The sequence below is a fragment of the Periplaneta americana genome, chromosome 16 (assembly GCF_040183065.1).
Source record: "Periplaneta americana isolate PAMFEO1 chromosome 16, P.americana_PAMFEO1_priV1, whole genome shotgun sequence".
Classification (NCBI taxonomy): Eukaryota; Metazoa; Arthropoda; class Insecta; order Blattodea; family Blattidae; genus Periplaneta; species Periplaneta americana.
Genome location: NC_091132.1, coordinates 5,506,444 through 5,519,854, shown reverse-complemented (window position 1 = coordinate 5,519,854; position 13,411 = coordinate 5,506,444). Strand labels below are relative to the sequence as shown.

General features: G+C 37.8%; 1 protein-coding gene across 3 annotated transcripts in view; it reads left to right on the top strand.

The window, feature by feature from the left end:
• The window catches only part of Pgant5 (polypeptide N-acetylgalactosaminyltransferase 5), a 69,024-nt gene that overhangs the window by 13,012 nt on the left and 42,601 nt on the right, over window positions 1-13,411 (top strand). For all 3 annotated transcript variants that reach the window (XM_069848981.1, XM_069848978.1, XM_069848979.1), the window contains exons 2-5: window positions 2,165-2,856; window positions 7,458-7,624; window positions 9,716-9,923; window positions 11,453-11,563. In XM_069848981.1, coding sequence (XP_069705082.1) covers window positions 2,384-2,856; window positions 7,458-7,624; window positions 9,716-9,923; window positions 11,453-11,563 — 959 coding nt within the window. In that variant the 5' untranslated portion in view covers window positions 2,165-2,383. The remainder of the gene's footprint in view (window positions 1-2,164; window positions 2,857-7,457; window positions 7,625-9,715; window positions 9,924-11,452; window positions 11,564-13,411) is intronic.

Below are 13,411 nucleotides of genomic sequence, written 5' to 3'. Positions count from 1 at the left end.
ATGAGTAGGCTCAAAATTGTACTATGAATCCCTGAATTATACCAATCGTGGTGAATTATGGTAGTAGTAACAGTATGTTACTAATTGAACTACAGAGGTTATTCAGTGTCAAAATTCAGGTGAGAAATTACTGACAAATTTCACTTGAAGCTCTTAATCAAAAACGTGCCTTAGATCTATGACATGGGACCCACAGTTTTACTTCCTGACAGAGGAATCCATGCAAAAAATTTTAAAGAATCTTATTGCCTTTGGCTAGATTTTAACCCAGGAATTATTGGATTAAACAGCATGGTATTTGCTGGACCATCGAGGACAACAAAAAGCTTGGTGAAACAGAGAAGTTAGTTTGTACTGTACAAGAAGATAAATAATGTTTGTTCACAGAAGTAGACTTAGATAAAATAAGCACCTGGCTTAATATATGATAGGAAATTATCTCTAATTAAGCTTATAAAAGTAGATCTTTGATTGATGATGAAAAATTACTTCATTTGTCAGAAATGCGTAGCCTACAGAGGGGAGACTGTTTCCGATCATCTTAATTAATGTGGGTGCGTTTTTATAGTGAAGGTATAACTATTTGATTATTAGATGCATCAGATTTATTCCAAGTGAGAAAGAACTTGTGTGTGGCGTAGGCTCAAATTAGTCTATTTAAAGAACTTCTGACTCGTATGTGGCCAACAGTAAGTCGTTTTGCAATCTGACTTCAACTGACGTTGAAGAATTGTGACATTAAATTTAATTATGCCATTAGAAGTCTTGCGTTACTGATTACGTATTTAGTTATTGTGTGAAGAAGATTGGCTCTAATTTATTAATACGGTTAAATCCCACTTGTTTTAATGAAGCCATAACTGCGTAATAAATACAGTGAAATTGTATTTCTTATCATAATATTATTTGAAATGTTTTATGCATACAGGGTGTATGTGATCAAATGTGACAAAGTTATAGAATTGGTGCATTACAAAACATTAGCGCGTATTTGGAGAGTGTAGTTGATACCCTATCATGTGCCATGCAAGGCAAGGTCGTGCACCCAGAATGCTGTGCCAGTTGACGCAGTACAAGTTAGGGGATTCTGTTTTTCGATAATGTTTTATGCAAGCTTTAATTTTATACTCTTACAGTTCATATAGGGAGACAATTTTTTTTCTATTTCTCTTGAGATAATGTGCACAATTTGGGGAGAGGCTTCAATATTAGCTCATCAACAGTTCCCTTCTAAATTTTACTACGTTCAACACAGAAAAATACATCTTGATTACACAACTTTTAACACTGTATCACTTCGGAATATGTATGGTAAGATTTTCCTGTGTTAAATTTCAACGTACCTCGTTAACATGTTTCGACCTATTTATGGGTCATCTTCAGAACTGGTCGTTGTTGGTCTTGGCGCCACTTGTTCTGTTTCCTGTGAGGGTGTGTTCCTGTGGTATAGTGTAGAGTCAAAGAGTGTGTGTGTTTTGAAGTTGAGTTGTGTGTTGAGAATTTCGTTGGGGTGTGTTTTTGTGTGTCTGTATATTTCGTATTGTTCTAGTGTGTTTAATTTCTGGCTTTTTGGTTGGATGTGTAGTATTTCCATGTCTGTGTTGATGTCTCTGTGGGTGTGGTTAGCATTTGTGATGTGTTCTGCATATGTGGAGGTGGAGATCATTTCAGACACATTACAAAGAACACATCACAGCCATAACAAAATTACAAAACACCTCCACATATGCAGAACACATCACAAATGCTAACCACACCCACAGAGACATCAACACAGACATGGAAATGCTACACATCGAACCAAACAGCCAGAAACTAAACACACTAGAACAATATGAAATATACAGACACACAAAAACACACCCCAACGAAATTCTCAACTTCACAACTCAACTTCAAAACACACACTCTTTGACTCTACACTATACCACAGGAACACACCCTCACAGGAAACAGAACAAGTGGCGCCAAGACCAACAACGACCAGTTCTGAAGATGACCCGTAAATAGGTCGAAACATGTTAACGAGGTACGTTGAAATTTAACACAGGAAAGTCTTACCATACATATTCCGACAGAAAAATAATTGCAAAAATCCAGGATATGGGCAGTTACCAAAGAGATTATCGATCACTAATCCTGATCTCCCTGTTTATTGTTACAGAAGTGGTGGAGTACTCTTCAGCAACTGCCTCTTACAACAGTATGACATGATTGTTGAGTATTTTATTATTGCAAGCACGTTATATCTTCAGAGGCATCTATTTTACATATCATACATGTGGTTGTGAACTGTAGCTCCTTTTGCAAAGATCTCAAGTTTACAATGGATCTGTTAGCAAGCGTGATGTGTACGTAGTACACGGCTTATTCATTGTGCACCATGTTCCGGACTAAAGTTCGCATCCACACCTGCAAGGTGATCCTGCTCACCTCGCTGGTGTGGTTCCTGGTGGACGTCGTCGTACTCACGTTCTATTCAGACTGTGTGGGGGGCTCGGGTTGGGGTTGTGGTGGCAACAGTGCGGCAGCTCGTGTGGAACAGATAGGCAATTACGGCACGGACCATGGCGGAAGTAGCAAGGGTCGCGGGATCCTGTACGAACAGCTTCACGACCGAGGGAAGGCGGAGGTGACAGAGAAGGGCAAGTACCCGGTGAAGGATCTGCGGCACTGGAAGCCTGCCCCCAGCGTGCTGCCCCAGCACGGACAGCCGGGCGAGCTGGGCAAGGCGGTGCGCATCCCCCCCGACCAGGAGGGACTCATGAAAGAGAAGTTCAAGCTGAATCAGTTCAACCTGCTGGCGAGCGACATGATCTCCTTCAATCGCTCGCTGACTGATGTAAGACTAAGTGGGTAAGTGCATTAATAATCTTCACTGAACTTCTTTCACCTCTATGTCCTCACGTTTTTCATGCCTCGTTTCTTTGCTCTTCCTTCCCTTCCTCTCCTCTTTTCTCCTTTCCTCACTTCCCTTCTTTCTCTTTGTTACTCCCATGTCTTCTCTCCCCCCCTCCTCCCTCTTCCTTGGTCTTCACATTTCTTCCATATTCTCCTTCCTCTCCCATCTCTCTTTTTCCTCGTCTCTCTTTACTCTCTTCTCTCCTCTGCTTTCCTCTCTCATTCTGCGTCTTCTTTCTCTTCTCTCTCCTAAACCTCTTCCTACCATCTCCATCCCTTTGTCTTCTCCCCATTTCTTTTCTCTCCCTGTTTCACCTTCTCTCTTTTCTTGCCCCGTCTCTTCTTCACTTTCTTTTATCTATATCCACATCAACTTTGGTACAGTACAACTTAAATATTGCAATGTACAGACATGTGCAAATTATCAGACTCAAACTATAATATATATGAAGAGTTCGCTGGAAAAATGATGAATGTCACATTTCTGTTAAGGATTACATAATGATGTAATTGAGTTTATAACTGCAAGATGTAGTGCTGTTTCTATAGAAAATAAAGGAAAGGATTACTGTATTCGTGGTGATAATTCTCCTTTTTACCATTTTTCATAAGAACAACATTAAATTTCGCAGTGATCCATTGAATTAGATTCATTCATTTTAATTCATTTATTTTATTCCATAAATCTTACATGAGCAATGAAGCTTTAAGATGTGGAACAAGTCAAAATTTTACAATATTACAATTACAATTTTTACAAATTTTTATAGTTTTACAATTTAGTAATTTTCTACAATTTTTACAATTTTGTGCAATTTTTTACAATATTTTGGCGAGATGTAGTGAGATGAGGTAAGGTTCGAGGATTCGCCAAAATATTACCCGGCATTTGCCTTTTGGTTGGGGAAAACTTCGGAAAACCCCAACCAGGTAATCAAATCAAAGGGGGGTAATCAAATCAAAGGGGTTGATGCCAAGGACTTGCCATAGACTCACCATAAGCCATCCGGCTTAATAAAACTGTGACATTCATAGTTTTTCCCGCGAACTCTTCATATCATTCAAGTAACATTTATTCTACAAAACTCATTTATCATTATTCATTTGCAACAATATTAATATTTAGTATGAACCCCTTTGTTCTTTATCATCAATTTTATGCAGTTTGGCATGTTGTTCATGAGATTTTCACGTTGTTTCTTGATGTCTTCATCTCTGTGCCATATTTGGATAAGTGCTTCTATGAGGGCCACCTTGGTGGTAATCGTCGTTGTTTTTACTTTTCTCTTTAAAATAGTTGTTTAGATTCAATTACATGAATGGAGTTGTGGATCATGGTAACAACACCTCCACTCCCTCTATCTTCACGAAACAGATTAAAAATTTTGTAGTCAGCAAATTTGTAGAGTTTTAAAATACAGCAATCTGAAAAGATTCTTGTATGCATATTATAGAAGGCTTAGTTTTCTCTTTACGATAGACAAAAGATTTTCAATTGGATTTGCATCTGGGCTGTTACCTGGCCAGGGAAGGACGTCTACATTATTTTCAGCCAGAAAATTAGTTACTGATCTGGCTTTGTGACAGGGTGCTCCATCCTGCATGAAGACACATTCACCATCAGGGGACCAGCCCCTCATTTGTGGAAAAAATCGAGTTTCTAGGACTTTTTTGTACTGATCCTGTCGCATAGAGTTCTACAGAATTATTTTGTGGCAAATAATTTATGATAATTATGAATATGTAAAAAATGTGGTGTTGAGTCTAATAATTTGCACACGTCTGTAATTGCGTATAAAGATGGGAAAATTGATTCATCTGTGTAATAGGCGTGTTTGAAGTTCGTCACATCTGTGTTTCACAGTTTGTGTCAGCAATGCTGTTATTTGCCTTGAAGTCGGCATACAAGGATACAGATTGTTTAACTATTGCCACATGTGATCATAAACTGCACAGCTGTTACAAGAACAGACTGTTGTGTTTTGGCAGGCACACTCTATGAAATATGCCGGAGAACTTCTTTACAGTTATGTACAGACTTATAATTTATTTGTTTTTCTGAGTATAAGACATAGGCTTTGACTTAGCAAATATAAATTATCTGTTATGATGATATTAATTTTTTAAGCCAACAGAATTCTCTGTTATGTTTATTATCTACTATTAACGGAGAAAAATTCGCTCCGGCACTGGGGATCGAACCCAGGACCTTCAGTTCTACCACTAAGCTACGCCAGGGCTCCATCCACAGCATCAGATCAAACTCCTGTCCTTGGTTTTCCCTTACTGCCTACTTGGAACCCTGGCACAGCTCAGTATGTAGAGCTGAAGGTCCTGGCTTCGATCCCCAGTGCCGAAACGAATTTTTCTCTGTTAATAGTAAACCATAAATGATGTTCTCTTGTTTTACTATTGTCAAAGCCTGCTAATTTCTAAACATGTCCCACTGATTGTCATTTCTTCATTGTTTTATACGTAGGTTTCTTATGACAATGTTAAATCCTTAAGTCCTATACCCAAATAAACACACCATTTGTGTGTGTGTGTATACTGTATTATGTAGCATATAATGTGTGCTCATTTTTTGTAAATAGTTTCAGAAATCCAACATTGAAACACACATTATGTCTCTATTGACTTGGAAATAGCAGACTGACAAAAGCGTTGGAGTGGGTGTGCGAAAGAAAGAGTCTGAAGTGAGGAAGTGTATTAAATGTAAATATTCGCTTTGCTTTGTTCATAAAATAATAAACATACATACTTAATACAAAACCCTTCTTATTCAAATTTCTATTACAGTATCAGAAACTTACATAAAGAAATATACTTTCTTGAATAATTTGGTGGAGCATTGGTGCGCTAAGCCAAACGCCCTGGGATCGATACCCGGCCCCGGAACAATTTTACCCTCAATTATTCAAGTTGCTTCACAGGGAGCTATACCTGAAAGCCAAATTTGCAAGTAGGCTAACAGAAATGGTGCCACATCGTTATCCTAAAATATTTTCAGGGTAATGTAACTCCTCCTTTCAGGTGCCCCCAACCTTAGAAATGGGTTACATGTAAGCTACTGCCAGGAGAGAAGACTAGAAATGTGGAAAAACAACCTGTTGCAATTGGGGTTGGGAGAGGAAGTATCTATGAGCCATTTTGTCAAGAAATAAGACTTTCTCTTTATATGGTAGTATTTAATTATAGTTTCAACTGCAGAGATTATCCATGTTGATATTCAACATTGGCAAGAAATGAAGCCCTCTTACGAGGGATGGGTTTCTTTTACATGCCGTAAATCTACGACCCTTTAAAATCCATCACCTTCAGTTGAGTTTAAACCCGTGATTCTGGGACCCACGGCAACTCCTAGACTACATAGGATGACACTTCTATAATTAATTCTTCTGTATAATTGATGATTTTCTAATTTTTTATCAAATTTGATTACAATGAAACTCTTTTATTATAAACTAGCCGTACCCGTGCACTCCGCTGCACCCGTTAGAAATAAATATAAAGTAATTACATAATTAAAATAGGACATTTGATCCAGGGAACATTCGTGTTTGATAGAAGGATAAATCGTTTATTATGTTACTTAATTTAAATTGAATTAAAAAATTAAAATGCGATCATTTTGATCCAGAGACACTCATTTGGTCATAAAAATTATTTTAGGAAATACAGGAAACGAATGTACAGAATAGCCTATCAAGTTTTCTGTGCATAGGAATCTATTTTAATCTATTTTAATCTTACCTGTCCTCGATTCACTCAGAAGTTCCTGTAATAACATTATAGCATTATGTCCATCTAGAGAAACTACACTTTCCAATGGTGAAATAATAATTAATTATACAAATCGGTTAATTTAGCTTCTGTAGGCTATCTTTCATAGCTTTCGATTGTTGCTGTCCAAGGTCCCTTATAGACGAAGTCATTTGTTTTTTAATTCATGACACAGCCTTAGATGGCAGTTATTTTAATTTTAAAACTCATTTATCTCATTAAATATCAGTCCTATCAAAATTTTTCAAGGAATAAATCTTATCGCAAATTATTTTTAAAGAAACTTTTGTTATGTAACATTTTTCACAAAAATCAATAATCGAGATATTTCGATTTATTTAATTCAGGCCCCCTTATAACCCCCCTTTTAAATAATGTATTTTGAATGCCATATAGCCTAAAATCTAAGTTACAACGAACTTAATTTATATTCCAATTTTCATCGAAATCCGTTCATCCATTATCGCGTGAAAAGGTAACAAACATACAGACAGACGGACAGACAGACGGACAGACAGACAGACATACAAACAAAAATTTCAAAAAAGCGATTTTCGGTTTCAGGGTGGTTAATTATATATGTTAGGACCAATTATTTTTGGAAAATCGAAAATTACCAGAAAAATTTCGGCTACAGATTTATTATTAGTATAGATATTATTTCGTAAAAGACTTTGATAATCAAAGAGCAATTCTGAAATTCGTGACATATTCGGGATCATATGTGCCCCCATAATGGCGTTCGTACTACATCAGTTGATAATTGATTGCAGGTGCAAGTCGAAGCAGTACCCAGCTCTGCTGCCCACCACGTCTATAGTAATTGTATTTCATAATGAAGCCTGGTCCACGCTGATGCGCACCATATGGAGCGCCATCAACCGATCTCCACGTCCATTACTGAAAGAAATACTTCTTGTAGATGATGCTAGTGAAAGAGGTAAGTGACACACTTTCATCATTACCGAATGTATGTAGAGTCCTCATTGGCCTGTTACGGTCTCACGTTATCTTTTCATTGATCTTTTGCACTTCTTTTGCCTCTTGGAAAATGGCAAAGATCTTTAAGGGCATGCGCTACTGACTTTTGAAACTTCTACAATTTTTATCTGATTTCATTGAAATTTTAATCACTAGTTCCTGTCATTAAGATTGAATGATGTTGAAATTTCAGATTTTTTTTATTTATAAATTTGGTTCTTAAAAAAATAAATATAAAAATGCATATCTTACCAATAAATCAGGTTACACACGAATGAATAAAGATTTTTTGTAGTTTTATTGCTTTACATATAGCTGAATAATATTGAGTAATGGAATTGTATATTTATTTTTATCATTTGTGGTTTGGAATAAAATATTATTGTTGAATTTTTTTAATTTTTTACTTAAGATTATTCATTCATTCATTCACAGTTTGCTGCTCAAGGGCAGGTCTTTCATTGCAAACCCAGCTTTCTCCAATATTTTCTATTTTCTGCCTCCCTCTTAGTCTCTGCATATGATTCATGTATCTTAATGTTATCTGACATCTGATATGTTCTTCTGCCCCAAACTCTTCTTCCGTTCACCATTCCATCCAGTGCATCCTTTAGTAGTCAGTTTCTTCTCAGTCAGTGACCCAACTAATTCCCTTTTCTCTTCCTGATTCTCTGGGCACTAAGCCCAAGACGAGTATGTACCTCTGACAACACTGACTGCCAGTGTATATATGTATAAATTTGGCCATGTATTGCCAAGACAACTTGTTTGTCTTCTGGAACTAAGCCTAAGCATTCAGTGTGTCATTAGTATTCAAGTGACAAAACTTTGTTCTGGCCATATAAAGGAAAAATATGGTCGCTTTGAAAACACTGAACCTACTTCCAGTCTGTGTAACATCATTTCTGATCTACGAGGTTTATACATAAACATTACATTTTTATACATGGAGTTAAAAGTATTTTTTATCTGCATTTGTTATATTATTTCTTGTTTCTTTCATTCCGATTATTTCTTTCTTCCTTCATACACTATTTATTCTCTCTCTCTCCTTCTTCTTCTTCTTCTTCTTCTTACTAATGCTGAGTTCTCGGCAGTAAAGTCATTAACTCTCTTGCTCTCCAATATTTCTCACACACAGTGAGTTTAGAGTAAAGGGCTGGACGTTTCTGAAGATGATTCTGATTCATTTCTTCCTGAAGACTCCACAATGGACAAAGTGATGAAGAAAAAAATGCCTGTTTTGTTCAAGTATTTTGACAAACAGTCATGCCCTGCAAGTAATCAAAAGGATGCAAGATGTAGGCTGGTACTGAAGGCCTTAGGCACGAATGACCCATTGTGCACCCCATAAACTGGAAGTCAACCCAGGAGACAACATAATCATGTTTCCTGAGATACTCATGTCTGATATAGTTTAAATCAGCAGAATTTGAGGTGATACTCACTATCCATCCCACATTTCCTAGTTAGGTCATCTATAAGTCCCAGCCTATGTAGATGGCAGTATGCAGTCTGGAGTCTGATTACCTATCTTAAGGTTCTCCTTTCCAGAGCTAGGAATTGTTTAGGCCAGTTGGGTTTTGGTTCTCTAATGAGGAGTTTGGCCATCCTCTTAAGTTATGGCTTCTATAGATCTCGAGGCACCCAATAACCCTTCGTCACGTTCTCCTTTAGATTCTGTTTGATTATACACTTTGAGATACCAACAACTTCGCCTCTTATACACGAATAGCTGTTATGTGAATTTACGAACATGCATTTTGAAGTGTGTCAGTGTGTGTATGCCTGTAGAGTGATGTAAAGGAGATAGAATGTGAAGTGTACTGTAAGAATGTGATTATATTACGTAAACAGGAATGTAACGAATAACTTTTTTTTTTAAATACACAAAATATATAGTGACATGTAGTGATACTTGAAGTGTTTGGCTTCCCTGATAGATAACTAGGGTATTGAAAGGGTTCATATTACGAGTAAATTGTTCCAACAAGTGCTGGCTTTCAACAATCTTTATATAATTGAAACATCCTTTTTATGTGTGTTTCAGAGCACTTAGGTAAACAGCTTGAAGACTACGTGGCAACATTGCCAGTTTCAGTTCGTGTTTTCAGAACAGAGAAGCGATCTGGCTTGATCCGCGCAAGACTGCTCGGAGCAAAACATGTAAAAGGGCAAGTTATCACATTCTTGGACGCTCACTGCGAGTGTACGGAGGGCTGGCTGGAGCCTTTACTTGCTAGAATTGTTGAAGATAGGTAAGTGGAAATACTTATTTGTGTTAGACGTAAGGTGGAGTTCCATATTCTTAAAATAACCTGGAAATATGTATGTTAGGGTTGTGGTAATGTGAACAACTAATTCTGAGGTGTATTATGTTGTTACAAGGTGATGTTGATACTCGGGAAGCGATGAAGTCGGGTTAATGACATGGCAGGAAGTGTACACCAAGATTGATGACTTGGCTGCTCACAGTCCACTTGAATGCCAATTACAATCTGACTATTCATCTGGGAAAGTGGAGTTGCTTCAGGCACTTTGACTCTTGTAAACTAACCCCACCCCAATTAAGTTATATTATCCAAAACGTGAAAGGTTATTTCGTATTGTTCAGCGGATCCCAACATGGGGTCACATTGGGCCACTCAGGATAATATTGGTAATGGCGGACATTACATTTTGTTTGCCTCACACCATGCAATGCCCTGTCATCTACACGTCGCCACTCATTATATTATTACATTCAGAAAATTGTAAAATAAATACTGGTTCTGCCAAGTTTGTTTTCATTGTCATCATCGTCCTTGCAGGTATTAGGCCTAGTGGCCTGTACGGTCTCCGTCCATCTTTTCAGGGGGCGTCCCAAAGATTGTCTTCCATGTGGTATATAGCGGAGAATTTGTCTTGGGAGTCTGGAACGGTCCATTCTATTGACATGGTTAAGCCATTTTTGTCTATAGTGGTTGAGATGTTCATAAATAGGTGTAATTTTCAATTCTTTTGTAATGACTTCATTCCTTTTGTGGTCAAGCAAGCTGTAGCCGGCAGTCCTCCTTAGAAATCTCATTTCCGCAGTTGTTAGGCGTTGAACATCTGAGTTTCTGGACAGTCCAGGCCTCACTACCATACATGAGGACAGGTCTTGCTAGAACTTCATATGCTTTTAACCTGGTATGTTTTTGGGTTTTCGTGGTTGTGAAAACTTGGTTGATGGTTCTTAAGGCTCCATTAAAATGTTGAATATTTTCAGACATATCAGTAACAGGTAAATATGTCAAATTATAACCTAAATATTTAAATGAGTTTACCTGTTCTACCGTATGGGTTCCAATGCAAATGTTACTCCTAACTGGCTGTTTACCTTGAAACGCCATAATTTTTGTTTTGTTTGGGGAAGTTTTCATATTGAAATTTTGTGCTATTATATTCAGGTGATGTATTGAGTATTGCAGCTCGTCTTCATTTGTAGCAAAAAGAATCTGATCGTCTGCATATCATAATGTATCTAGAGTACAATTTCGGAAGAGCGGGATGTTTCCATCATGAATTGTTAGTCGCCATTATTTGTTTTCATTATTTTAAATTAAAAAAGTGTAACTTAGATATATAAAATCGTTTTATTACATTTTATGTAAGTGGTGTGGTTCAAAATGGCGAGGGGGGGGGGAAGTTAGGAGATACAGTTTCATTAAAAGCCTAGTTAAGGAGTCAAAAGACAAAAAAGAAAAGTTTGGAATTGCTGGTATTAAACACTTCCAGTTGTAAGTCATTTGGTTTTTACTTGCAGAAAGACTGTGGTGTGTCCCATCATAGATGTGATATCCGACGAGACTTTCGAGTACATCACTGCCTCGGACATGACATGGGGCGGCTTTAACTGGAAACTGAACTTCAGATGGTGAGTATTGCTGCTGTGTAGAGGAAACTGAAGATCACGTTTTGGAGACTACTATAGAGGGGAAATAAAAATAAACAAGAATAGAGTGATTATGGGCTACTGCACATTGCAGTCTGGGTCACATGACCTCAGTGTGCTGCAGGTGACACTTTAATGTTACAGTTTCTTCAATTTTAATATGACCGTATTGATTTTATAAAGACTAACATTTTAAGTTTGGCTGCAAAAGGGTATCTGTCGGATACAGGAGGGAGAGCCATTAATCCTTCCCATTGCAGGCTTTAAGGAACCAACCTGGACAAATACCCAATGTCCCATCCCTACCTTCCCGTGGTGCAGCTGTTAGTAAGCATAATTTTACAGCTGAACTAAAGGGAGGGGCTAATCATCAATTAGCACTGGTCAGGTTGATGAGTTAATGACCGAATTTGGTGTAATTTCTCTCTATTCAATACCTAATTCCCTCTTTACTCTTTCCTATCCAGTCCTCTGACTGAACTCTTACTTTCTTCGACCCCGACGGCATTAGAGCATTCGAGGCCAAGGGTTCATTTCCCTTTCCTTCCTCCTCTTTCTACTTTTCTGTTCCTAGTGCTGACCTGCTATGGCATTAAAATCGTCCTCCAGTGGCTTAAGGAGGGAAAGCTGGTGATCAACAAGAACTCCCAGCTAGGTCCAATGGACCCGTCGACCAACAGCAGGTGTGGTCCTCCAGACATTCTGGGGGTAGAATAATTTCAAGGGAAAAATTGTTCCGGGGCCTGGTATCAATCCCAGGACCTCTGGTTGAACGTACCAGCGCTCTACCACTGAGCTACCTGAGCTCAGGTACCAGCTTGGGTAGCTCAGTGGTAGAGCGCTGGTACGTTCAACCAGAGGTCCCGGGATTGATACCCTGCCCCGGAACAATTTTTCCCTTGAAATTATTCAAATCTGCTTTACAGGGAGCTTCACCTGAAAGACTATATTTGCATTCTGGGGGTTGTGTGTGAATGAAGTAGCCACCAAAACGTTAAAATATAGTGTTCACTTAAATTGGCTACAACTTGCCATTTTCATATCTGCATAGAATTGGAATATATCAGTCCCCTAACTGCCCATTGTGCAACTCAAACCAAGAAATGGATTCGGAACACCTCAAAATCTGTGCTTCATTGGCTGGCCATGGTGGTGTCTTTGAAAGATGTTGGAGTGCAAGAGGTCAAATGACTTTGTTGTCAAACGCCTGGCATTGGAAAACAACAACAACATTTTAAGTTCAGAAAATGATGTATGAAGGTATAATGAACAAGAATTAAATAGGTATTACTAAGATGTTTGATGGAAACCACACATGAAATGTTTCTGTCTAAAAATCCATTGCCCCGACTTATTTGAACCTAAATACACTTGGATTTGGAGGCAAGCTGAACTATAGGTACTACGAGTATAAACACTCATAAAACTTGAAGCAGGTTTTAAGACCAAGTCAGTGCATTTGGTTGTTTTGTGTAATTGAACTGTTATGAGTATATTGTAAATAAATAAATATTTCAAAATATAATCTTCTTCTTCTTCTTCTTCATGGAATTAGGTCTTTGACCTGTTTCCACATCAAGAGATTGCATCTTTCCATCTTGTAATTGGACATCCTACTTTCCTTTTGCCTTTAGGTTGTTATTGAACTGTCAGCTGTGGAAATCTATTATGTGGCATCCTTTCAATATGTTCTAACCAGTTCTTATTTGGTTTATTCTGTCATTTACGTTGTATATATTTAATTGTGTTCTTATGTCTTCATTATGTTTTTTTTGTCTAAAAGTGTAGAACCCGCTATGGAACACAAGAACTTCATTTCAGCTGTCTCTA